Genomic DNA, 27619 nt, shown 5'->3' with positions numbered 1-27619 from the left:
AATACCACATAATGAAGAAGCAAAAACAGGTTCAGACATTTTTGAAAATGTATACAAAATAAAAAACGGAAATATGACATTTACATAAGTATTCAGGCCCTTTACTCAGTACTTTGTTGAAGCACCTTTGGCAGCGATTACAGCATCGAGTCTTGGGTATGACGCTACAAGCTTGGTACACCTGTATTTGGGGAGTTTCTCCCATTCTTCTCTGCAGATCCTCTCAAGCTCTGTCAGGTTGGATGTTCGATTGGGTTCAAGTCCGGGCTCTGGCTGGGCCACTCAAGGACATTCAGAGACTTGTCTCGAAGCCACTCTTGCGTTGTCTTGGCTGTGTGCTTAGGGTTGTTGTCCTGTTGGAAGGTGAACCTTCACCCCAGTCTGAGGTCCTGAGTGCTCTGGAGCAGGTTTTCCTCAAGGATCTCTCTGTACTTTGCTCCATTCATCTTTCCCTCGATCCTGACTAGTCTCCCAGTCCCTGCTGCTGAAAAACATCCCCACAGCATGATGCTGCCACCACCATGTTTCACCATAGGGATGGTGTCAGGTTTCCTCCAGATGTGACGCTTGGCACACAGGCCAACAAGTTTAATCTTGGTTTCATCAGACCAGAGAATCTTGTTTCTCATGGTATGAGAGTCCTTTAGGTGCCTTTTGGCAAACACCAAGCGGGCTGTCATGTGCCTTTTACTGAGGAGTAGCTTCCGTTTGGCCACTCTACCATAAAGTCCTGATTGGTGGAGTGCTGCAGAGATGGTTGTCCTTCTGGAAGGTTCTCCCATCTCCACAGAGGAACACTGGAGCTCTGTCAGAGTGACCAAGGCCCTTCTCCCCCGATTGCTCAGTTTGGCTGGGCGGCCAGCTCTAGGAAGAGTATTGGTGGTTCCAAACTTCTTCCATTTAAGAATGATGGAGGCCACTGTGTTCTTGAGGATCTTCAAAGCTGAATACATTTTTTGGTACCCTTCCCCAGATCTGTGCCTCGACACAATCCTGTCTCGGAGCTCTACGGACAATTCCTTCGACCTCAGGGCTTGTCTTTTGCTCTGACATGCACTGTCAACTGTGGGACCATAAACAGTGCCTTGCAAAAGTATTTATCCCCCTTGCCATTTTTCCAATTTTCTTGAATTAGAACCTGTAATTTAAATGGATATTTTATTTGGATTTCATGTAATGGACATACACAAAATAGTCCAAATTATTTTGCATTTTCAAAGTGGTAGGCATGTTGTGTAAATCAAATGATACAAACCCCCCAAAAATCCAATTTAATTCCAGGTTGCAAGGCAACATAATAGGAAAAATGCCAAGGGGGGTGAATACTTTCGCAAGCCACTGTATAGACAGGTGTGTGCCTTTCCAAATCATGTCCAATCAATTGAATTTACCACAGGTGGACTCAAGTTGTAGAAACATCTCAAGGATGATCAATGGAAACAGGATGCACCTGAGCTCAATTTCGAGTCTCATAGCAAAGGGTCTGAATACTTATGTAAATAAGGTATTTCTGTTTTTTATTTCTAAAAACCTGTTTTTGCTTTGTCATTATAGGGTATTGTGTGTAGATGAGGAAAATATTTTATTTAATCCATTTTAGAATAAGGCTGTAACGTAACAAAATGTGGAAAAAGTCAAGGGGTCTGAATACTTTCCAAATGCACTGTAGATTCGATGGTTGTAAAGATGAAGAGAGGTCTGTCCAAAATAAAGAGATGCTCCGTTTTTTTAAAACCACACTCCAAAAAGCAAGTCCTGCAGGCTCGAGTTTTGTCTTATCTTGATTATTGTCCACTCATGTGGTTAAGTGCTGCAAAGAAAGACCCAGTTAAGCTACAGCTGGCCCAGAACAGAACGGCACGTCTTTCTCTTCATTGTAATCAGAGGGCTGATATAATACTATGCATGCCAGTCTCTCTTGGCTAACAGTTGAGTAGAGACTGACTGCATCCCTTATTTTTATAAGAAACCTTAATGTATTGACAATTCCAAAGGTCAAATAGGGGGTGCTTATATTTGTCCTGTTTCACTGAATGTACAAGTGGGTAACTTGTACGAGTGTGAGGTGTGAAATGGAAATGTGCTTTTCTGCATATCCCAACTCCCCCTGAGACACCCTCTGAGAGTGGGGTCACTGCCAGGGATCAGCTACTATTGATGTTATGTTACACACCTCTATTTCTGTGATTTCCACCCCAAACGAATACCTGGCTGGCACATGTGTTTCCCCAGGCTTAAGTTCATTGTCAGAATACACGTAGAGAGAAAAGTGCATAAAAAGGGATTTAACCTGAATTTACGAGCGTGTAACTCTAAATTCCCCCCTACCTGAATTCACTGAACTGAAACTGAATCGACTCCAACTCTGTGGGACCAGGGGGAAAAGGAGGTAAGGAGGCCTGATGCCTTTTCTGTCTCTTTAGTATAAAGCAAATGATTTGTTTTCTGATATTAGGTTAGGTTATTAATTACGTGCCTTATTCAAAACAACAGAACATGTTGGCATTGCTGACGCTAGCACATGACTCTGCTACTTCTACTCCTGCTGCTTTAAATGTTAACACGTAGCAGATAAGGACCTCTTAAAAGGTTTCTCTTGATAGCAACCTCAAATAAGGCTGTCACCAGAACTTTATATAAAAACACCCTACCACTCCACCACGAAATAGATTAAGTCATGGCATGATTGTTATAGGGAAGGTTCACCCAAATTACATATTGGTTTGTAATTTTGGTGAACTATACCTTTTAATATTTATCAAGACTATGGTGTAATGGTCAATGTGTGCTTTAGGAACTGTAGTATTTGTGGTAATGGAAAAGCAACAGATGTGGTTAGTTTTGACTGTAATGATTTCCCAGGAGGATATGTCCTGCTTGATGACAGCGTTTCAGACACAGAAGCGGAAGCTGGAGGAGCAGATTTGTAAAATGTCTTACAACAAATCCCGCATCACTGTGAGTGACAGTTCTTTGACAAATGTTTAATGATTCCAATTGAAATGACAGTCTGTAATGCTACGGCGCTTTTGGCAATATTTTCATGATGATGAAACAACATGCCACACATGGTCAAAAAGCCATTGAACAGAATCAGCTGCACAGAATTAGTGGCTGTCTTTACTCACCTATGTACAAAAACTCTAAATAAACCTGAACTTGAACCAGGGTTCTCTGACTGGTCCTGGAGAGGTAGTGCTGTGTGCAGGCTTTTGTTATTGCCCTACACACCCTGATTAAGCCAATCAAGGTCCAGAGAAGCAGCTGATCAGTAGATGTAGGATTGTTAGAGCAGGGCTGGAACAAAATACTGCAGGAGGGTAGCTACCCAGGAGGATGGTTGGCCACCACATATTAACACCCTCTGTCCCACTATTATGAGTTAGCTACCGCTCTCAGGGCAAAGGTACAGAACACTCCACTTTACAAAACAAACTGGGGCCCTAAGGCATTGGTTCTACTCTGTGGTTCTTCACTACTTGCAGCTCAGTCACATTTTCAGAGTTTGGGCAAAAACATGTAAGAGGTTGGAAGATTATGAATTAATCAATTTTTTACTTTGCTCTTTTTGCAGAAATATGGATCTATTGCTCCAAGGTAAGAATGTCCAGGTTCTTCTGTAGAATGTACAGGGCAGGAACTGTGCTGCAGGAAGCAAATATCTCTATTGCCTCATATCTCACACCGTAGTAATTTAAAAAAAAAAGAAAAAAAAAAGTGTTTCTCTTTTAAATTGAAGTTCAGTTGGTACCTCCCCATTTCATACAGTTTTACTTCGTTTTGTGCCTACTGAACACAACCCTGATTTTTGGTCCAGATTTCGAGCGTCAGCAGATACAGCAGAGAGAAGAGAAAATGTACAGCTACATTAACTTCAAACCAGGCTTCAATCACAACGATATCAAGATCTCTGTGTGGAAACGTTTACACAAGAGGGTCCTTCCAGGTAAGGAGACATAGAGACATACCCTGTTCCAATCAATGAAGTCAGTGGTTCTAATGTTTTACCATCTCTGTTGGTTCCTCCGTTCTTACTGCAATGACATGATGGTACAGGTGAAAGTAGTGTTTCACACATAGATTTAACCTTTTTATTAGAGATGTGTTCTTTCTTAAAACATTTTTTTTTTTAAACGTTACTTTATTGAGATTGAGATAGGCGGAAATGGGCAGGGAGACAGAAGCAGTGGAGCCGGGATTCGTACCCATGCTGGGCGGTATATGTGCTTCAGGCGGCAGCGTTACCCATTAGACCAGCCTCAGGCACAGAGAAGTGTTTTTTAATTGGAATTTTCATTCACTTCCAACATTGACTGAATTTAAATTTACCTCAACACTGGAACATAATTCATTTGTCCCACCGAAATGGCACAAATAGATACGTCAAACTCAAGAACATAGTAGGAGGATAAAATGTAATCCAAGACATATCCTGCTCCAGGAGTATGATAATAACATACTGTATTTGCTGTGTGTTAGTATGGGTCTCTGTCTGAGTGTATTTCCCGCTCTCTCTCTCTCTCTGGCTCTGTCCACAGCCCCAGAGTGTCTGAAGCTGGATTCCCCCACAGCCTACCCCATGCTGGATCTCAGCCAGGGAGACACTGTGGTGGAGTGCGGAGCTCTTCTGAAGCGGCTCGCCAACAACCCTGAGCGCTTCAATTATTGTGTGCTGGCCAGCCGGGGCTTCTCCTCCGGGAAACACTACTGGGAGGTGCGTGTGGGAGACAAGCCCAAGTGGCACCTAGGGCTGATAAAGGGCACTGCCGGCTGCAAGGCCAAGCTCCCCAAGAGCCCAGAGAGCGGTGTGTGGCTGATCGGCCTGAAGGAGGGCCGTGTGTACGAGGCCTTTGCCAGCCTGCGGGTCATCCTGCCCCTGGCCACTCAGCCCACCAGGATCGGGGTGTTCCTGGACTAGGAGGGCGGAGCGCTGACATACAGCGCAGACAGTCCAGATGAGCAGGGGGTCATCTATATGTACAACACAGAGCTGCAGGGGAAGGTGTACCCGCTGTTTGACTTGTGCTGGCATGAGCGGGGTGCCAACAAGCAACCCATCTCCCTGCCTCAGCCCCACAAGGACAAATAACATATAGTAATAAACTGGTCCTGAACATCTCTAAAACTAAGAGCATTGTATTTGGTACAAATCATTCCCTAAGTTCTAGACCTCAGCTGAATCTGATAAATGGTGTGGCTGTTGAGCAAGTTGAGACTAAATTACTTAGTGTTACCTTAGATTGTAAACTGTCATGGTCAAAACATATTGATTCAAATGGTTGTAAAGATGGGGAGAGGTCTATCCGTGATAAAGAAATGCTCAGCTTTTTTTTTTTTTACACCACACTCCACAAAGCAAGTCCTGTAGGCTCTAGTTTATTTGTTAATTATTTTGGGACAATTGTCCAGTCAAATGGCGAAGTGCTGCAAAGAAAGACCTAGTTAAGCTGCAGCTGGCCCAGAACAGAGCGGCACATTTTGCTCTTCATTGTATGGAAAATATAAATACTATGCATGCCAGTCTCTCTTGGCTAAGAGTTGAGGAAACACTGACTGCATCGCTTCTTGTTTTTATAAGAAACAATGTTGGAAAATCCAAATTGTTTGCATAGTCAACTTACCCCACCAGACATGACACCAGGGGTCTTTTCACAGTCCCCAGGTCCAGAACAAATTCAAGGAAATGTACAGTATTATACAGAGCCATGACTGCATGGAACTCCCTTCCATCTCATATATCGAATCAACTGCACACTTGGTTTCAAAAAATAATAAAGCAACACTTCACGGCACAACACCTCTCCCCCATGTGACTTACTTATTGTGTGTATGTACTGACATGTGTAACTGATAGATGCGCACACAGGTATGTGAATTGTAGTCTTATGTCTGTAAAATATTTTTTGTTGTGTCGGACCCCAGTAAGACTAGCTGTCGCCATTGGCATCGACTAATGGGGATCCTAATAAAATTTGAATTAAATACAAAAACAGCACCTCCCCTCCCAAAAATAATAAACAAAAAAACACTTACACCTTTAACTTTCCTGCAACACTCACACTTGTCTTGTCTTACTAGCATTGCCTTTGCTGATAGTAGCTTTACTGAGGAAAAGTTTTACTTACTAGGATTGTGATATGTGGTTGTCTCACCTAGCTACTTTAAGATGAATGCACTAACTGTTAGTCACTGGATAAGAGCGTCTGCCAACTGACTAAAATGAAAATCATTGCTACCATAAGGTGGCACTATTGTCTATAGTCTAAAATGGCCTCCATGTACCAGGATGTGGTTCGCTCACTGTAACCTTGCATTCATTACAGATTGAAAGTTGAGTATATGTCATTCTGTCTACAAAATGATTAGTCTTTAGACCAAAATTGATAGTCCTACATTTTGTGTTGAAAATGCAGATACTGTTTGAATAAGTGAAAATGAAACCAGTTGCGGTCTGTCAAAGCAGACAAAATACAAGTATATCAAATTATGTATGGTTACTCTGGCATGTGCTTGAGGGGTATAATAATGTGCATGACGTACTTAAGATCTGTAATAATCTATCAAAAACACAATCTCTACAATTAGTTTGAATGTATCCCCTGGAAAAAAAGCATAGTTCAAACTGTAAAACACTGGGTCCAAATAATTTATCGAAGGCAAGACATGACATCCATTTTAAATACCTGATGGACTGCTTAGTCTAATTACTGATTTACAAACGTTTCACTATGGAGCAGCCAGCAACCATCTGTAACAAAATACAACTGCCCCATCCTCTCAAAAAGCACTACATTTTAGTCAAGGTAATTCTAGGAATCGGATAAGTTCCCTTTAAGTGAGGTGAATTCATGGGATTCCATCTGACTGACCGTACATGCACACACACCCATCAGACAAACCAGTTACCACCATTCATAATCTACTGTGACACTCTCTGGGTAAATAATAGGCCGATGATGAAGACAATGTGGAAATACTAGAAACAAATTCAGAAGAATACACACAAAATGATTTGGTAGTTTTTATACTGAAGAGTCTTTCAGAGATGTATCAAAGCAGTTAAGAAAATAGACTGTCTCGAAATGCTGTTAAGAGATCTGGTGGAAAATAAAGACAACAGCCACATCTGTAAATTCAAGGCCCGTAAATTCAATGGTATTTATAAATTCTTTATTTCGCAGACGCTACAAATCTAATCGCAACCTAAAAATCAAACAATGGTCAAGTAAATATATATTCAAACGCCTCATTTATCAGTAAGAAAAATAGGTTAAGTACACTTCCTTTCATCATTTAATGCCAAATGGCACCCTATCTCCTATATAGTGCACTATATAACCTAGTGCACTATATAGGGGATAGGGTGCAATTTGGGACACAAGTGAGACATCTTAATTCCAGACTCCCTACTTATTCAATACAAAACTTTATTTAGTTAATGTAGCTTAGTGCTCTATCATCTTGACAATACACATTTTCCATCTAACCCAGCAAGCACACATGATTTCACAACGTTGCATTATTTTCAAAAGTACAGTGTGTGCTCACTGTCATGAATAAAGGTGCTGGTTTTTGAAGGCCACTTATTAAGAGTAAAACAATCTTTCATTATGGTCAGTAGGGATGGGGAGGGACTGGAGGTCTAGCACTGGAGTATGCAAAAACACTCAACTACCTGTCATTAATTGGAGAGTTATAATCCCTATTGCTGATAATGGACAATGCATTGTTCCAAGACAATTTCACCATTGTTGAGCCTTTAGACTCATTCCAAACGGTAGCCAAGTTCCTCAACTCCACAATGATTTAATTGACAGAGTTGAGCGCAGACTAGAGTTTAAATGAACCTCCGACTCACTATGCAGTCGATACTTCAAAAATGTACATTCTTAAACCCTTACCGTGTACCTATCTTTGTCTGTTGTTGCGTGCCTTTGTTTGCAGAATTCCCTACTTTTTAATAAAAACGTTAATCAAATACAACCACCGACTGTTTCCTCATTGCTAAGATGGTAACTCAGCGTGAATGTGCATGTGCCAATTGAATCTCAAAAAGGAAACAGTCAGTGGTTGTATTTGATTAACGTTTTATTAAAAAGTATGGATTTCAGCAAACAAAGGCAGGAACGCAACAGAGGATAAACATGGTAAGGGTTTAAGATATTTTTTTTAAATGTAAGTATCGACTGCATAGCGACTTGAAGGAGTTGGAGGTTCATAAAAAAATTAAAAAACTAGTCTGCACTCAACTCCATGGATTAAATAATCTGGGAGTTAAGGTACTTGGCTAGCCAAACGGATGAGATGTCTTTAAGAGTTTTAACTTTCATCCTGGGCAATGCCAAATATCTGCTTGTGCTTTCGACAACTCATCTTTCATGTATGAGTGTCATAAAAACGCATATAATGCACAACTAGTGCATTATATGTATTATACGCTTATGCACAACTAGATCTAGCGATACACCAGGCTATTCTGACATGGTTGGATTTATTAAAAAAGTCAAAATACTATAGCAAGTATAAGGGCCTTTGGTCAATGTTGAAAGATATCAATACAATCAACGAGCGGTTGAGTATTGGAAGGTTAAAGCACTTGGATATAGTTGGAATAGTGAAGGACCACTGATCCACATATTCTCTCCCACTGTCAGCATAAGTAGCCTGGTCCCCGGATTTGTTTGTGCTGTATAGCCAACTCCTATGGTCGTTGTCATGCAAAACCCTTGGGTCGGAAGCTTCTGTAGTAGTTCTGCCTCATAGGTTTGTTGCGCTGGTCAGGACCTCTCTGGTCCTTGTCACCTTCACGGTCATCTCTCCTCGTGGTGCGTTGGTGTACGGCACCCGTAGTGTCTACGTACAAAGTATTGCGTGTAGTGCCGTTTGCAGGGGGGAAAAAGGCTTCTCCTTCAGGGCACTCTCGGTTTGACGTGACCACCATAGGAGTTAGCTATACAGCACAAACAGATCTGAGACCAGGCTAAAGTGTAAGCACTAAAACCGCGTGTCCACCTGATTCCACAGCAGAGGGATTGAGTAAACGTCTGTCAGCTTTGCTTATGTCAACTGTCTTCATTGAGAAACAATGTATGCAGTGTCTATGGGTTACAGAACAAGCACGCGTTTCATTTCTGGCACACAGCAACACACTTTTGAGTTCGAGGCCCCAGGCACAAGCGGCACACTGGGAGAATGTGAGCCAGCCAGCGCCATTCTACAGGTGTTTCCCTGGCCGCTGTAAATCATCAAGCTCTGAACCCTGAACAGACTTAAGGCTTTTAAACTATACCACCACAGGGGATGTTGATGCTTTACCGAATGCAGAGTAACGACAGATAGGGAAATCCTATGGATGTGTTCTCAGCTCAACCACTAATGTAACTGCTTTCCCTTTTACTGGGGTTCAACTCTAACAGGTACATGAATCCAATCCATTATTAAGAGCACTTGTGGCTTATACAGTGCAATCGGAAAGTATTCAGACCCCTTCCCATTTTCCACATTGTTACGTTACAGCCTTATTCTAAAATTGATTAAATTAAATGTTTTCCTCATCAATCTACACACAATACCCCATAATGACAAAGCGAAAACAGGTTTAGACATTTTTGCAAATGTATTAAAGATAAAAAACTGCAATACCTTATTTACATAAGTATTCAGACCCTTTGCTATGAGAATAGAAATTGAGCTCAGGTACATCCTGTTTCCATTGATCATCCTTGAGATGTTTCTACAACTTGATTGGAGTCCACCTGTGGTAAATTCAATTGATTGATGATTTGGAAAGATACACACCTGTCTATATAAGGTCTGACAGTTGACAGTGCATGTCAGAGCAAAAACCAAGCCACAAGGTCGAAGGAATTGTCCGTAGAGCTCCAAGATATGATTGTGTCGAGGCATAGATCTGGGGAAGGGTACCAAAACATTTCTGCAGCATTGAAGATCCCCAAGAACACAGTGGCCTCCATCATTCTTAAATGAAAGAAGTTTGGAACCACCAAGACTCTTCCTAGAGCTGGCCGCTCAGCAAAACTGAGCAATCGGGGTAGAAGGGCCTTGGTCAGGGAGTAAATTGTGGTAAATTCAATTGATTGATGATTTGGAAAGGCACACACCTGTCTATATAAGGTCTGACAGTTGACAGTGCATGTCAGAGCAAAAACCAAGCCACAAGGTCGAAGGAATTGTCCGTAGAGCTCCAAGATATGATTGTGTCGAGGCATAGATCTGGGGAAGGGTACCAAAACATTTCTGCAGCATTGAAGATCCCCAAGAACACAGTGGCCTCCATCATTCTTAAATGAAAGAAGTTTGGAACCACCAAGACTCTTCCTAGAGCTGGCCGCTCAGCAAAACTGAGCAATCGGGGTAGAAGGGCCTTGGTCAGGGAGGTGACCAAGAAACCAATGGTCACTCTGACAGAGCTCCAGAGTTCCTCTGTGGAACCTTCCAGAAGGACAACCATCTCTGCAGCACTCTACCAATCAGGCCTTTATGGTAGAGTGGCCAGACGGAAGCCACTCATCAGTAAAAGGCACATGACAGCCCTCTTGGAGTTTGCCAAAAGGCACCTAAAGGACTCTCAGACCATGAGAAACAAGATTCTCTGGTCTGATGAAACCGAGATTGAACTCTTTGGCATGAATGCCAAGCGTCACGTATGGAGGAAACCTGGCACCATCCCTATGGTGAAGCATGGTGGTGGCAGCATCATGCTGTGGTGATGTTTTTCAGCGGCAGGGACTGGGAGACTAGTCATGATCGAGGGAAAGATGAACAGAGCAAAGTACAGAGAGATCCTTGATGAAAACCTGCTCCAGAGTACTCAGGACCTCAGACTGGGCTGAAGGTTCACCTTCCAAAATGACAACAACCCTAAGCACACAGCCAACACAACGCAGGAGTGGCTTCAGGACAAGTCTCTGAATGTCCTTGAGTGGCCCAGCCAGAGCCCGGACTTGAACCCGATCTAACGTCTCTAGAGAGACCTGAAAATAGTTGTGCAGCGACGCTCCCCATCCAACCTGACAGAGCTTGAGAGGATCTGCAGAGAAGAATGGAAGAATCTCCCCAAATACAGGTGTGCCAAGCTTGTAGCATCATACCCAAGAAGACTCGAGGCTGTAATCGCTGCCAAAAGGTGCTTCAACAAAGTACTGAATAAAGGGTCTGAATACTTATGTAAATGTGATATTTTCGTTTTTCTAAAACCTGTTTTTGCTTTGCATTATGGGGGTAGTGTGTGTCAATTGATATATATATATATATATATATATATTTGTTTTAAATCCATTTTAGAATAAGGCTGTAACGTAACAAAATGTGGAAAAAGTAAAGGGTTCTGAATACTTTCCTTATGCACTGAACAAAAATGCAACATATAAAGTGTTGGTCCCATGTTTCATGAGCTGATATAAAATATCCCAGAAATGTTCCATAGGCACAAAAAGCTTATTTCTCTCAAATTTTCTGCACAAATTTGTTTACATCCCAGTTAGTGAGCATTGTAGCCTTTGTCAAGATAATCCATCCACCTGACAGGTGTGGCATATCAAGAAGCTGATTAAACAGCACGATCATTACACAGGTGCACCTTGTGCTGGGGACAATAAAAGGGCACTCTAAAACGTGCAGTTTTGTCACACAACACACTGCCACATATGTCTCAAGTTTTGAGGGAGCATGCAATTGTCATGATGGCTACAGGATTGTCCATCAGAGCTGTTGCCAAAGAATTCAATGCTTATTTCTCTACCATAAGCCACCTCCGTCATTTTAGAGAATTTGGCAGTACGTCCAACCGGCCTCACAACCGCAGACCACGTGTAACCACGCCAGCCCAGGACCTCCACATCCGGCTTCCTCACCTGCAGGATTGTCTGAGGGGAGGGGGGGCAGGGCGCTGAAGAGTATTTTGGTCTGTAATAAAGCCCTTTTGTGGGGAAAAACTAATTCTGATTGGCTGGGTCTGGATCCCCATTGTGTGGGCCTGGCTTCCAAGTGGGTGGGTCTATGCCCTCCCAGGCCCACCCATGGCTGCACCCCTGCCCAGTCATTTATTTATTTAAATTGACTGATTTCCTTATATGAACTGTAACTCCGCAAAATCGTTGAAATTATTGCATGTTGTGTTTATATTTTGGTTCTATATATCTACTCATTCAAGGGTTTCTTTTATTTTTTACTATTTTCTACATTGTAGAATAATAGTGAAGACATCAAAACTATGAAATAACACATATGGAATCATGTTGTAACCAAAAAAATAGTTAAACAAATCAAAATATATTTGAGACTTTAGATTCTTCAAAGTAGCCACCCTTGATGACAGCTTTGCACACTCTTGGCATTCTATCAACCAGCTTCATGAGGAATGCTTTTCCAACAGTCAGAGTTCCCACATATGCTGAGCACTTGTTGGCTGCTTTTCCTTCACGCTGCGGTCCAACTCATCCCAAACCATCTCAATTGGGTTGAGGTCGGGTGATGCAGCACTCCATCACTCTCCTTCTTGGTCAAATAGCCCTTACACAGCCTGGAGGTGTGTTTTGGGTCATTGTCCTGTTGAAAAACAAATGATAGTCCCACTAAGCACAAACCAGATGGGATGGAGTATCGTTGCAGAATGCTGTGGTATCTATGCTGGTTAAGTGTGCCTTGAATTCTAAATAAATCACAGACAGTGTCACCAGCAAAGCACCCCCACACAATCACACCTCCTCGTCCATGCTTCACGGTGGGAACCACACATGGAGATAATCCGTTCACCTACTCTGCGTTTCACAAAGACACGGCGGTTGGAACCAAAAATCTCAAATTTGGACTCATCAGACCAAAGGACAGATTTCCACCAGTCTAATGTCCATTGCTCGTGTTTCTTGGCCCAAGCAGGTCTCTTCTTATTATTGGTGTCCTTTAGTAGTGGTTTCTTTGCAACAATTCAACCATGAAGACCTGATTCACGCAGTCTCCTCTGAATAGTTGTGTAGAGATGTGTCTGTTACTTGAACTCTGTGAAGCATTTATTTGGACTGCAATCTGAGGTGCAGTTAACTCTAATGAACTTATCCTCTGCAGCAGAGGTAACTCTGGGTCTTCCATTCCTGTGGCGGTCCTCATGAGAGCCAGTTTCATCATAGCGCTTGATGGTTTTAGCAACTGCACTTGAAGAAACTTTCAAAGTTATTGACATTTTCCAGATTGACTTACCTTCATGTCTTAAAGTAATGATGGACTGTTGTTTCTCTTTGCTTATTTGAGCTGTTCTTGCCATAATATGTACTTGGTCATTTAATAAATAGGGTTATCTTCTGTATACCACCCCTACCTTGTCACAACACAACTGATTGGCTCAAACGCATTAAGAAGGAAAGAAATTCCACAAATGAACTTTTAACAAGGCACACCTGTTAACTGAAATGCATTCCAGGTGACTACCTCATGAAGCTGGTTGAGAGGATGTCAAGAGTGTGCAAAGCCGTCATCAAGGCAAAGGGTGGCTAGTTTGAAGAATCTCAAAAAATAAAGAAAAACACAGGAATGAGTAGGTGTGTCCAAACTTTCGACTGGTACTTATATATATATATATATATATATATATATATATATGATCCCTTACTGTATTTACTAGTAGTAGGTCTCCAAAGGAAAAATATAAATATATGTAATTAGGCACTCTTATTCTAATAATAAGACATAATATCCTTGTACAGTCATTGGGTTTGTGTGGTTTATTGGTTTAACAAAGGGATAATGGGGTTCACCTCCCCTGGTCATCCCTCCAGCAGGGGGAACCAGTACTCGGGGTCTCCAGGACCATCAGAGCAGTGGAGATCTGGAGGGAGAGGAGGTTGGACTAGTTCCCTCAAACTCAACTCTGGACCTAGAAGCCAGTTCCACTGCTTTTTTTTTCTTCATTTTTCCCCTCTAATCACAGACTGATCTAAACCTTGGACACCAGGTAGGTGCAATTATGTATCAGGTACAACAGAAAACCAGAAGGCTCCGGTATAGTATATGGGTGGTAAAGGCCACATGTAGCAAGTCCCTTGTTTAATTACTGGAGGTGTGTGTTTGGAGGGGGGGGGTTCCCAAGGCATGGGTCTCAGGATCTAAAGATGTGAACGGCGCGCACCACATACTGCCTGCAGATGGGGCACTCGTTCATCCGCTTGCCACACTTGGTGCAGGTGACCATGTGGCCGCACTCCAGCAGGACACAGTCAATAGGAGAGTCCATGCAGATCTTACACAGGTTCTCCTCCTGGCCAGGTGTACCACTGGGGTCTGGGAGAAAGAAACAACCACTTATTTATTAAAATCGGAGAGTTATAATACCTATAGTTCATAATTGATTGTTCAAGGCACTTTCACCATTGTTGCGCTATCACCATTGTCATGCCAAACAGATGAGATCAGTCTTTAAGAGTTTAAACTTTCATCTTGGGGAGCTTTGCATGAAGCACAGGGGGGGAAAGAAACTCACCTGTGCCGTCATTTGTATTTGAAACTGGAGGAAACGGGGAAGAAAATAATAAGAAAAAAAACTTAATTGAATGATGCAATTCATTTTCAAAGATGTAATAATAAAACAAGCAAGAAATTAAAAAGTTAAGAAATTCCTTGTTGTTTTACAAGATTGAAACCTCAGTAATAGTAAAACACTTTCTTTGAGAGGTATTTAAATTTGCTGCACGTGCCAAGCCTCGAAATCAGACAAACAAATGCACATGCCATATCATTAGATGCCTTTCCATAATTTGTGAAGTTTTGCAAACTACAAACATATTGTGGTGCAGGTTGGGATAGCACGTCAGTCATTGAGCCTGCAGTGTTGCTGCCTCGGTTGAAGTGGGTATCGGAGGTTCTAATAATTATATACAGTGCATTCGGAAAGTATTCAGACCCCTTCACTTTTTCCACGTTACAGCCTTATTCTAAAATGGATTAAATTGTTCCCCCCCCCCCCCCCTCATCAATTTACACACAATATCCCATAATGATTAAGCAAAAACAGGTTTTTAGAAATGTTTGCAAATGTATATAAATAAAAAATATCACATTTACATAAGTATTCAGACCCTTTACTCAGTACATTGTTGAAGCACCTTTGGCAGCGATTACAGCCTCGTGTCTTCTTGGGTATGACGCTACAACCTTATCACACCTGTATTTGAGGAGTTTCTCCCATTCTTCTCTGCAGATCCTCTCAAGCTCTGTCAGGTTGGATGGGGAGCGTCACTGCACAGCTATTTTCAGGTCTCTCCAGAGATGTTCGATTGGGTTCAAGTCCGGGCTCTGGCTGGGCCACTCAAGGACATTCAGAGACTTGTCCTGAAGCCACTCCTGCGTTGTCTTGGCTGTGTGCTTAGGGTCGTTGTCCTGTTGGAAGGTGAACCTGCTCCGTTCATCTTTCCCTCGATCCTGACTAGTCTCCCAGTCCATGCCGCTGGAAAACATCCCCACAGCATGATGCTGCCACCACCATGCTTCACCATAGGGATGGTGCCAGGTTTCCTCCATATGTGACGCTTGGCATTCAGGCCAAAGAGTTCAATCTTGGTTTCATTACACCAGAAAATCTTGTTTCTCATGGTCTGAGAGTCCTTTAGGTGCCTTTTGGCAAACTCCCAGCGGGCTGTCATGTGCCTTTTACTGAGGAGTGGCTTCCGTCTGGCCACTCCACCATAAGGGCCTGATTGGTAGAGTGCTGCAGAGATGGTTGTCCTTCTGGAAGGTTCTCCCATCTCCACAGAGGAACTCTGGAGCGCTGTCAGTGCACCCATCGGGTTTTTGGCCAGCTCTTGGAAGAACCTTGGTGGTTCCAAACTTCTTTCATTTAAGAATGATGGAGGCCACTGTGTTCTTGGGGACCTTCAATGCTGCAGACATTTTTTGGTACCCGTCCCCAGATGTGTGCCTCGACACAATCCTGTCTCTGAGCTCTACGAACAATTCCTTCGACCTCATGGTTTGGTTTTTGCTCTGACATGCACTGTCAACTGTGGGACCTTATATAGGCAGGTGTGTACCTTTCCAAATCATGTCCAATCAATAAAATTTACCACAGGTGGACTCCAATCAAGTTGTAGAAACATCTCAAGGATGATCAATGGAAACAGGATGCACTTGAGCTCAATTTCTAGTCTCATAGCAAAGGGTCTGAATACTTATGTAAACAAGGTATTTCTGTTTTTTAACTCTAAAAACCTGTTTTTGCTTTGTCATTATGTAGGTTGATGAGGATTTTATATTTATTTAATCAATTTTAAGGCTGTAACATAACAAAATGTGGAAAAAGTCAAGTGGTCTGAATGCTTTCCGAATGCACTGTATATTAGCCCTACAGTAACCTAGCTAAGAGAGAAAGCGAAAACACTGAGCTTCTGTAATAGAAGTCCAAATAGGATGTCTCATATTACACTCCTCTACATTTGAGTAATTCAGCAGATACTCTTATCCAAAACAACGTACTATCTGTGGAGTATTTATTAGTGCACACCGTAGTATTTACAACAGAATATTTTTTTCAACAAAAAGGAGTTACTTATTGGACAAATTCAGGTATGTCCCTCCCAGTTTCATCCTGTTTGATTCCGTTTCGTTCCTAGTAAACACACCCCAATTCAACTATGATGCCGGTAGGGAAAAAACCCATATATCCCAATCATTTACCCAGATTCTGGAGCTCCTTCTGGTCGTGGTAGAGACGGGTGACCCTCTCCATTAGCTCCCACTTCTCGCAGCAGCCCTTGTAGTTGACAAAGTTACGGGCCAGGATCTCCTTGAGCTGCCGGACGCTGAGGGCATCGATGTCCTCCGCCGTGGCCAGGTCTGACAGCGACGCCCTGCGGCCTGGCGCCAGCACCTCCTCTGTGTCTGAGGACTGAGCAACAACAAATCAGAGTTGCGTTCAATAGGGACCAATGTTGTGGAACGTTCAGATACATTGTGTTAAGGGCCTGTAAAACGGACATGCATTGATCTGTAACTAACACGTGCATCTAAGAGTAAGGTATCAAGTCAGCTCGATTTGTGACATTTTTAACAGCTATGTTCAGTACGTTGCACCCTCCTGAACGCGCCCCAGTACTTGATGATTGGTGTAATATAGAACATGTAGTGAAAAAGGTTACAGGTTCATTAGAATGGAATGACACAAATGGTAGGCTATTCCTGATTTTCTAAGGTCAGACGGAAATCGTGAACAATCACATCACATTGACAGCCATCATGTTTGAATGTCAGAATGATCGATTAAGAGGGACCCATACACTAACTGTGAACAGGGCCCATACTCATAGAGATTTTCAGAGTAGTACTGATCTAGGATCAGTTTAGCCTTTTTAGATTATTAATAATAACAACATAGATCAGCACTACTGCTCTAAGACGCTTTATGAATACGGGCCTAGAACCTACACCACAAGATTTATTATGGTTCTTTGAGATCTCTAGGTCGACAACTTGCGTGTCATCGTGTGACAACACCAACTATCTTGTTTAGCTATCCCAACCCAAACTGTATTAAGAGGAACAGTGTCAGTCACATGGGTCTTTCACAGCCACAGTGCGGGAAATGGCAACACGCCACATTACATGCCAAAGCTGATATCCATCAGTGGGGATACGAATAGATTAATGCTTGGCTACGCTACAAGGGGAACATCCTGACAGACGGGTGAATAATGGGACACACCATGCAGACATGGGCAGCCAGCCATCGAACAACAAAAAACACTGCTCTACAATGGGACTGTCTGAGCACAATGGCACTGGATGGTCTAAAACAGTCACTAGCCTTATGTCCTACAGTGAGTAAACTAAATATATAGGCCTAGCGATAGGGTTCTCTAAACTCACCATATCATGTCAAGAAGAGACACCCTTTCAATTTATTTTTTATTTTTTTTAAAGTCTGAAATTACACTTGTCCTTCAGCCAATGTGTCCAGTGAAAACGCAGACCATATCTTGACCCCATATTGAACCCTTACTCTATCACAGCCGTATCTTAACACTTTCAATCATCCTATAGCCTAATGGCATGTGCCAAAGATTAATACATTAAAACATGTAGTGTAATACATGTTGGCTAAAATTTACATACTCAATACGGTAACGTCTTAAAATTACATTTGAAATTAAAATGATAAATTAAAAGGTAAAATTGTTTCGAAACCCCTTACATTATCCCTCGTCTATCTCCACCTCGTATTTGACCAAAACCTAACCAACCCCGGGCCTTCTGACACCCTTTCAAAACCCCATCACCGCCAACATGACAGGCGAGAATGATAGATTAACTATGAATAGATGGCAGACTGGCACAGAAACCAAGAACAATAAACATATACGACACTCCTCTTTCTGATATTTACAATGATCCAACCAACAGTTCTAAATCCAAAGTTTCCACCATTAACCAGAGAGGTTGTGCGGATTTGCAAACAAATAATACAACGGTCAACTTCCTTAATTTAGTTAATATTTAACATAGTAAGTCGTAGTAAATCTGTCATATTGACCTTTACCTTTTCTGAGAATGCTAGCCTTTAATAACTTCCTGCCAAAGCAGGTTCTGGTCATCACAGTTAAAAGCTTAGAGGAGGAAACCCATCTTGCATCAATGGAGTTCAAATCTGGTAAATGTCATAGGCCTCTATTTCACAGAACGTTTGCTCTCATTCTGTATAGGGCGCACATAGTAAAAACTAAAATCTATCTAGTAACCTAAGCAGGTTCTGAGACCCATCTGAGATCAGGGCCTGTATTCATGAAGCGTCTCAGAGTATGAGCCAAGAACTGTGAAATACTTTTCTAGATAAAGCGACCTTGAAAACCCTTTTAGCAGCATTAGCGCAGCCTCACTTAGATTTTTGGTTGTGTGCACTACCTGGTACAGTAGTTCATCAAGAACAAGCTACAGACAGCTCGGAATAAAATGGTAAGGCTCATTCTGAATCTTAGCCCTCAGGCTCATGTTGGACCTTCTCAGCTCTGTGAACTACAGTGGCTAATGTTGATAAAAGGGTTATTCAGCTGAAGTTGGAATTGGCCCATACAATCATGTAGGGTACTGTTCCCCAGTATCTAGTATCACGAGAGGCAGTGGCACAGACTTGGGGCGGCAGGTGGCTTAGTGGTTAAGAGCGATGTGCCAGTAACCGAAAGGTCGCTGGTTCTAATCCCCGAGCCGACTAGGTGAAAAATCTGTCGATGTGCCCTTGAGCAAGGCACTTAACCCTAATTGCTCCTGTAAGTCGCTCTGGATAAGAGCGTCTGCTAAATGACCAAAAAATAAAAAAGTAGAGTCAAGAGCTGTACTGGTCAAAACACATTTTTATATACGTCAGTGGTAGAGTGGAACAAACTTCCGTCTGAGATAAAAACTGTTTCTGCCAGTCTTAGGTTCAAACACTCCTGCAAGGCATGGTTAATGTTGAGATAGCCTCCTAGCCAAGTGTAAACCACACTGCGTTAGTGGATGATTATTAGATGTGTATATTTTATATTTTGTATACCTTTAAATATTTGGACACATTGAATGAATCTATGGCAGTGCCCATGTAACTTGTTTTTTTAACTACAGCCCTTGCCTTCAAATAGAGGACATTTACATTACATTTTAGTCATTTAGCAGACACTCTTATCCAGAGTGACTTACAGTTAGTGAGTGCATACATTTTTTCATACTGGCCCCCCGTGGGAATCGAACCCACAACCCTGGCGTTGCAAGCGCCATGCTCTACCAACTGAGCTACACAGGACCTAAACTGAGCTACACAGGACCACAAAGGAAACAAGTCTTTAGACTGTGTTTATAATCCTCAGAAATGTTGGTATATGTATCTGTTGCCTGGTGTAACATTTTGATGTATTTTAAAATAAAATAAAATCAAGTGCTGATCTAAAAATCAGCTATTGTTTTGTCTTTTAGACTAATGAATCAGGGGGGAGCTGATCCTAGATCAGCACTCCTTTTTTATTACTTTATTTAACCAGGTAGGCCAGTTGAGAACAAGTTCTCATTTACAACTGCTACCTGGCCAAGATAAAGCAAAGCAGTGCAATAAAAACAACACAGAGTTACATATGGAATAAACAAAACGTACAGTCAATAACACAATAGAAAATCTATATACAGTGTGTGCAAATGTAGTAAGTTATGGAGGTAAGGCAATAAATAGGCCATAGTGCAAAATAATTACAATTTAGTATTAACACTGGAGTGATAGATGTGCAAAAGATGATGTGCAAATAGAGATACTGGGGTACAAATGAGCAAAATAAATAACAATGTAAATAACAATATGGGGATGAGGTAGTTGGGTGGGCTAATTACAGATGGGCTGTGTACAGGTGCAGTGATCAGTAAGCTGCTCTGACAACTGATGCTTAAAGTTAGTGAGGGAGATAAGAGTCTCCAGCTTCAGAGATTTTTGCAGTTCGTTCCAGTCATTTGCAGCAGAGAACTGGAAGGAATGGCGGCCAAAGGAGGTGTTGGCTTTGGGGATGACCAGTGAGATATACCTGCTGGAGCGTATACTACGGGTGGGTGTTGCTATGGTGACAAATGATCTAAGATAAGGCGGAGATTTGCCTAGAAGTGATTTAAAGATGACCTGGAGCAAGTGGGTTTGGCGACGAATATGTAGTGAGGGCCAGCCAACAAGAGCGTACAGGTCACAATGGTGGGTAGTATATGGGGCTTGGTGACAAAACGGATGGCACTGTGATAGACTACATCCAATTTGTTGAGTAGAGTGTTGGAGGCTATTTTGTAAATGACATCGCCGAAGTCAAGGATCAGTAGGATAGTCAGTTTTACGAGGGCATGTTTGACAGCATGAGTGAAGGAGGCTTTGTTGCGAAATAGGAAGCCGATTCTAGATTTAACTTTGGATTGGAGATGCTTAATGTGAGTCTGGAAGGAGAGTTTACGGTCTAACCAGACACCCAGGTATTTGTAGTGGTCCACATATTCTAAGTCAGACCCGCCGTGAGTCGTGATTCTAGTCGGGCAGGCGGGTGCAAGCAGTGTTCAATTGAAGAGCATGCATTTAGTTTTACTAGCGTTTAAGAGCAGTTGGAGGCCACGGAAGGAGTGTTGTATGGCATTGAAGCTCGTTTGGAGGTTTGTTAACACAGGCCAGATGTATACAAAATGGTGTTGTCTGCGTAGAGGTGGATCTGAGAGTCACCAGCAGCAAGAGCGACATCATTGATATACACAGAGAATAGAGTCGGCCCGAGAATTGAACCCTGTGGCACCCCCATAGAGACTGCCAGAGGTCCAGACAACAGGCCCTCCGATTTGACACATTGAACTCTGAGAAGTAGTTGGTGAACCAGGCGAGGCAGTCATTTGAGAAACCAAGGCTATTTAGTCTGCCAATAAGAATGTGGTGATTGACAGAGTCAAAAGCCTTGGCCAGGTCGATGAAGACGGCTGCACAGTACTGTCTTTTATCGATCGCGGTTATTATATCGTTTAGGACCTTGAGCGTGGCTGAGGTGCACCCATGACCAGCTCGAAAACCAGATTGCATAGCGGAGAAGGTACGGTGGGATTCAAAATGGTCGGTGATCTGTTTGTTACTCTGAGATGCTTTATGAATACAGGCCCAGAGCTAAGGAGAGGAAGCCCATCGCTGCTATAGTAGTACCATGGCTAGGGCCAAGAGTTTTTCTTCACCACGTGACACAACCAGGGAAAAACTCCTGGCCCTAACAATGGCGATGCTTTCAAGATCAGGGTCAGGCTGTAGTACCTGTAGCTCTGTCTCTCCCTGCAGCTCTGCATCTCCCTCAGTGTCCAGTGGCTCCTCAGGACCCGAGGGCACCAACACAGACGGGGTCTACGAGCAAAAACCCACCACACACCCAAAACACTATATTAGCGAGCTAGAGTTAGCCATGTTCTAACTGGAAGGGCCACACAGAAAGTTGGTAATCTATTCTCAAGCTATTGTTAATGCTACGTAATGCAAAAGGTGAGGCGATGGACAAAATGGTAAATGAATGGTTGACAGATAAACAGGGGTAAGGGGTTAGTCGTGTGTGGTATGGTGGGTTCGGGCCTCACCTGACTGTCCTCCTGAGTGGGTGGCGGCTGTGAAGGGACATGGTCTGTGGAGGTGGATGTGGAGTCGGGGTGTGTGGGGGTGGTGGTGGGGGCTGGAGGAGGAGTTGTCTCATGCTGGGTCGCGGTGGGGGTCTGTGTTTGGGTCAGAGGGTTTATGATTGGGTCAGAGGGTGACTGTGTCTGCTGTCCCAGGACCAGCTCCACCAGTTCCTCTTTCTCACGGCACATCTGCGTTGAGACCTCGTGCAGGTGGAGGTAGTCGCGCAGGTCCTTCACCTTGAGCTTCATCAGCTCGGTTCGCTCAAAAAGCGTGCCGTGGAACCGCTGGCAGGTATGGCAAAGGCGCGGCCGGGGCTCAAGCTGGGCCGAACACCTACCGCAGTAGTTCTTCTTGCAGTCCACGCAGACATGCTGCGGAGAGAGAGAGGAGACCGACACACAATGACTATCAATCATGTGTCTGCTAGCTGATTTTCCTCCTTGGCCGTTACAATTCCCAACTGAAACTTATTCAGAAATAACAATTTCACAAAACAGTAAATGATGGGGCCAAAAGAGTTCCTTTTAAAACTTGTCCCAGACTTAGCGCCAACTCTAGCTGCAACTTGACACTGACAACATAATCTTGCACTGAGGCCGGTTCAGGTACAGAAAAGTACATAACCATTGCATTGGTTTCACCCTTTTCATGCCTCCACTAGATAATGGATGTATTGAAGGGTGTGGAAAAAAGCTAAGAGCTGACTGGATACTCAGAGTCTAGCCTTGAGGACTGGCGTATTGCTGGTTCTCTTTTCTCGGCAAGCTAGCCGTTCCAGTAGACTTCCGGTCATTGCACTAACACTAGTTAGCATGGTCTCACGAAACTACCTCTAACTTCATTTATACTGGACACAGAGACATAAAAATTGTATCCATGAGTTCACCCGACACTGAGTAAGTAGAAATTGCCAGAATCTCGCAATATCCCTTTAATCAATGTTGATCAATTTCTAATTGGCCAGGTCTGAATCAACCACTGATTAGAGAGGAAGGATGAAAAACCTGAAGTGCAACAGATCTCAAAGCCCGGATTTGGGAAAGGGTGGGCTGAGAGGATTTTAGGTACCTTTCTGGCTAAGGTGACGAAGCGGCTTCCGCAGGCTTTGCACGTGTGTTCCGGGAGTGGGGGCGACGGGTAGCTGTTGTAGCCTGAGTTAGTATAGGCCTGGTGACGCGTGCTGCTGTTGCTCTCCTCCACCATGGCAGTGTCCAGACAGAACCAGTTACAGCAGGACGTCCACATGCTCCACACCTGGAAACACACCGGCTCTTAGATGTGCTCCCCACCTGGGGACACACACAGACACACACACACACACACACACACACGTGTTAATATGGATCGAGTAGGTTAGTGAAGACAGACCACAGAGTTAAGAGTTTGGGGGAGAAACAGAAAAGAGAGTAAGGAGTGTGGAGAGGGGTTGAATGGGTAAGACCATGAACAGAGTGAGTGAGTAGTGAGTGACTAAAGAGGCAGGGCAAACTTGAGAGCAATTTGAAGGGCATGAGTAAAGCCTGGGGTGATGTAGTGGAGAAAGAGCTGTAGGAGAGGTTGAAGAGGTAGGCTAGGCTATAAGAAAAACAACTGTAGTGCTGATGTTACAGTGCAGTGGTATTATGTTCGGACGTGCAACGTCGTATACGGCTCGATCAATGACACTGGGATTGCAATTTAAATGAGAGATGTGAAGTGAATGGCGGTTGCCTCAAACGTTTGTCAGTAAGGAGAGCAGGTAGCTGGCTTTTGGCTAACAGAAGTAGGGCTCCCATCATTAATTCAGAGCTTGTTTGCAGTCAGAGCTGCAGGAGCACAGGCTGGTGGGGTGGTATGCGAATTGGAGTGGGTACAGGGGGTCTGGGATAATGGTGTTGATGTGAGCCATGACCAGCCTTTCAAAGCATTTCACTGCTACAGATGAGTGCTACGGGGCGATAGTCATTTATACAGGTTACCTTGGCGTTCAGTAGGAATGCTGATCTGGGATCAGGTCCACCTGGCCATGCAATATTTAAGCAATAAGGCCAGAGGCAGTGTGGTATATGGCCACGCGTCTGGATACAGCCATTAGCCGTGGTATATTGGCCATATACTCACTAACTGTAAGTCGCTCTGGATAAGAGCGTCTGCTAAATGACTAAAATGTAAATGTAAAATACCACAAACCCCAGGAGGTGCCTTATAAATTGGTTAGCAACATAATTAGAACAGTAAAAATACATTTTTTTTGTCATATATCATTGCGTTCAGCAAATCAGCATTTATGGCGCGAACCACCCGGTTTATAATATTCATTATGATCTAAAAGGTCAAACGGATCCTAGATCAGCACTCTTACTCTGAAACGCTTTATGAATACATACAGGCCCAGGTCTTACTTACTTAAGGTGAGGTCTACTAACTACCTTTAACTACACCCTCAATCTCTCTCATGAATTGACGATAGGATTGATCCGTTTTCAATCCAGTAAGAAGACGAAAATTCTATTCAATTCAGGAGTTGCACAATCTCATAGAAATAGTAAACATGTCATCATCCACTGCAGGGCCAATTCTCAGTCACTTGTTTATGCTCTGGGTCCCCTGTGGAGCTCAATAATAGCTAGGCTACACACAAACACATTGCCATAGAGACCAAAACAAGACAGACCTAACAGCACCTACCAAACAGCAAGGCAGATCCACATCAACAGCTGTTGCTAAGGAAATGCCTGCCACCAGACTGCATCAAGTGGAGAACAGCTGAGTGAAAAGTGACTGGGTGCCTCAAGCATCCAGGGGCCAACTGCAAAGGTTTCACACCTGAATGCAGTGCAGAGTTAAGGACGCATAGTTGTACAATGAAGGAATCCCTTGTAAAACTAACGTTAGTCTGACTATGTCCATGCAATGTTTCATTTTTTGATTGATAATAATACATAGTGAAAGACAGCTGTCTCCCCCACATTATTCTAAAGTAGTAGCCTACAGGCTAGTAGGCCTATTCTGCCCGGATATAGGCTAGCTTACCCTATCAATGGTAAGCAACAGTTGGATGGAAAATCAAACTCAAAATACAAACATCACACCCAGTTTACATAAGATGTAGACTGGCTTTAGTGGCGTAGGTCAGAGTAGCCCAAGATGTACTCTGAAGGAGCCGTTATTTTCAGAGCTAGACTGGCTCTGGCAGCCAAAACAGCCAAGTACTCCATCTAAACGTGAGTCGATTATCAATTGCGATACGGTTCTAGAAACATAAAGCCCTTTACTTTCAGATCACAAAATAATTTCACAAATGCAAAATAGATACTCACTGTACACCACAGGAGGTTGGTGGCACCTTAATTGGGGAGAACGGGCTCGTTGTAATGGCTGGAGCAAAATCAGTGAATTGGTATAAAATACATCAAACATGGTTTCCATGTGTTTTTTTGCCATTCCAGCCATTATTATGAGCCGTCCTCCCCTCAGCAGCCTCCACTGCTGTACACTGTTTAACTGGCTTTATCACAGTTGCAGCCGAGAGTATTTTTCAGTGACTACACGTTTCTGGCATTCTAATAATTAGTACAGGTGATCCCTCTGTCTTCCGTAAACACACGCTGTAACATGGATATATGGCCGTGTGGGAACACTAACCATATAAAAAGTGTATAAATTTAACGTTTTTGGAAAATTGTTTCTCGCTGATATGAAAGATCCTTATGCTTCCAAAACCGTACGGCAAGCGAAGCGTGTTAATGTTCAGACCGAGCGTCGGGACTCTTCACAAAACTCCACGTACTTAAGACGCATTCGTCCAATGAATATGACTTGTGTAATGTAATGCAACTGAGAGGCCAGGGTAGACTACTCAAAACCCCACACAGCAAGTTTGTCTCAATAGTCACTGTTTACACTACAATATGCTTTACGTATACCGTTTTTAAAATACCTAGTTAGTTAGGTTTAGTGGACACTTTCATTAAACTTTTGTAACAGCAATAGTTACATGGTCGCAAAGTCCAAAACAACAGACATAATACGGTCCAAAATCAAAACCAATATCGCCACCCATATACACTGTTTGTAGTTAACGTTAGCCACCACACTCAGAAAGAGCCACAGAACCAAAACATGGTGAGGGACGTCCCCGTACTGATAGACACGCCGTCATCTTCCCAAATAAATGTTTAGTAAGACCGGAAAGAAAGCAGTAACTTTAGATTCGAAATCAATGTAGCTAACTATTCTCTTAATACGTTTTTCCATTAATCTGCTGTTGTCAGTCACTTGGTTTCCTACTAGCAGACCACAAAAAGTTAGTTTACTACCTTGCGTTACCAATACATTTGAGCTGTTCAGATACTAGCGAACGCAGACCATCTGCCCTTATAGAATAGCTGGCTAGCTAGCTGCTGCTGCTAACTTTATCGAGTTGAAATTATCGAAATAGCTACCTCGACACGAAGCCCGGGGTCGTGAGATGCGTGCCAGCTGGCAAGTAGCTCGCTAGCTGTGGAGCTAACGTTGTTAGCTAATGTTCTCCAATACTCACAAAATGACAAGGAATAAATCGAAGTTAGCTAGCTGAAGTGAAACAGGAAGAAAGTGCTTCTAGCCAGTGACATTCCCCGGGCCAGTTTCTATCGCCCCAGAGAGTTGCTGATGCGCGTGCACGTACATTTCGAATCATCGCTAGTTGAAAAGGTTGAATGCAGACACGCACGAAAGTTCTCATACATTTTGCATTTATTTTATTTCCAGGGAAGTAGTGTCCTCTGGACATTTTACATTTAGCAGACGCTCTTATCCAGAGCGACTTACAGTTAGTCAGTGCATACATTTTTCAAACTGGCCCCCCGTGGGAATCGAACACACAACCCTGGCGTTGCAAGCGCCATGCTCTACCAACTGAGCTACAGGAGGCCAGGACGACGGGAATAATTAATAAAGAGTCCCCAACAACTTCAAGTTATTACACGCTATCAATTACATTGCAAATCAACATCAAAACTTGTAAACCCATTGGTTTATCCAGAATGTATCTGCCACTATTTGATTGTAGCAGTAAAACAGTACTATTTCCAGGGAAGTAGTGTCCTCTGGTGGACACTAATAAGACGACGGGAATAATTAATAAAGAGTCCCCAACAACTTCAAGTTATTACATGCTATCAATCACATTGCAAATCAACATCAAAACTTGTAAACCCATTGGTTTATCCAGAATGTATCTGCCACTATTTGATTGTAACAGTAAAACATAGTACTGCAAAGGATGGTCCTCTGTAGCTCAATTGGTAGAGCATGGCGCTTGTAACGCCAGCGTAGTGGGTTTGATCCCCGGGACCACCCATATATAAAAATGTATGCACGCATGACTGTAAGTCGCTTTGGATAAAAGCGTCTGCTAAATGGCAAATTATGATTATCACGGGTATTCACCATCATACAGTGCCTTTGTTTTGATTTTTTGTACTTCTGCGGATCAGAAGGAACGTGTGTTGCGGCTCTCCCGAT

At 43.0% G+C, this 27619-nt stretch overlaps 2 protein-coding genes across 5 annotated transcripts; one reads left to right on the top strand and one right to left on the bottom strand.

Moving 5' to 3' along the window:
- Positions 1 to 2850: 2850 nt before the first annotated feature.
- Positions 2851 to 5089, top strand: LOC121556961 (E3 ubiquitin-protein ligase TRIM50-like). Its single transcript, XM_045214907.1, is given in 3 exon segments — positions 2851 to 2968; positions 3818 to 3946; positions 4539 to 5089. Coding segments are annotated over 3 exon segments (798 nt in total).
- Positions 5090 to 13721: 8632 nt separating this feature from the next.
- On the bottom strand, positions 13722 to 26743 carry LOC121561464 (E3 ubiquitin-protein ligase rififylin). 4 transcript variants are annotated; one of them, XM_041874016.1, is made up of 7 exons: positions 26557 to 26743; positions 23201 to 23421; positions 22093 to 22503; positions 21779 to 21865; positions 16681 to 16891; positions 14492 to 14515; positions 13722 to 14292 (listed from the first exon to the last, which is right to left on the bottom strand). In XM_041874016.1, exons 2-7 carry the CDS (start codon positions 23375 to 23377, stop codon positions 14111 to 14113), a joined length of 1092 nt encoding a protein of 363 aa, XP_041729950.1. In that variant the 5' UTR covers positions 23378 to 23421; positions 26557 to 26743; the 3' UTR covers positions 13722 to 14110. The 4 variants fall into 4 exon arrangements, with proteins under 4 accessions (XP_041729950.1, XP_041729956.1, XP_041729960.1 ...); XM_041874022.1 differs by having other exon boundaries at positions 26655 to 26739; XM_041874026.2 differs by lacking the exon at positions 26557 to 26743 and adding an exon at positions 26431 to 26508.
- Between the last annotated feature and the right edge of the window lie 876 nt (positions 26744 to 27619).

Source organism: Coregonus clupeaformis, unplaced genomic scaffold (genome assembly GCF_020615455.1).
Source record: "Coregonus clupeaformis isolate EN_2021a unplaced genomic scaffold, ASM2061545v1 scaf0334, whole genome shotgun sequence".
Lineage (NCBI taxonomy): Eukaryota > Metazoa > Chordata > Actinopteri > Salmoniformes > Salmonidae > Coregonus > Coregonus clupeaformis.
This window is presented reverse-complemented; position numbering and strand designations above follow the sequence as displayed.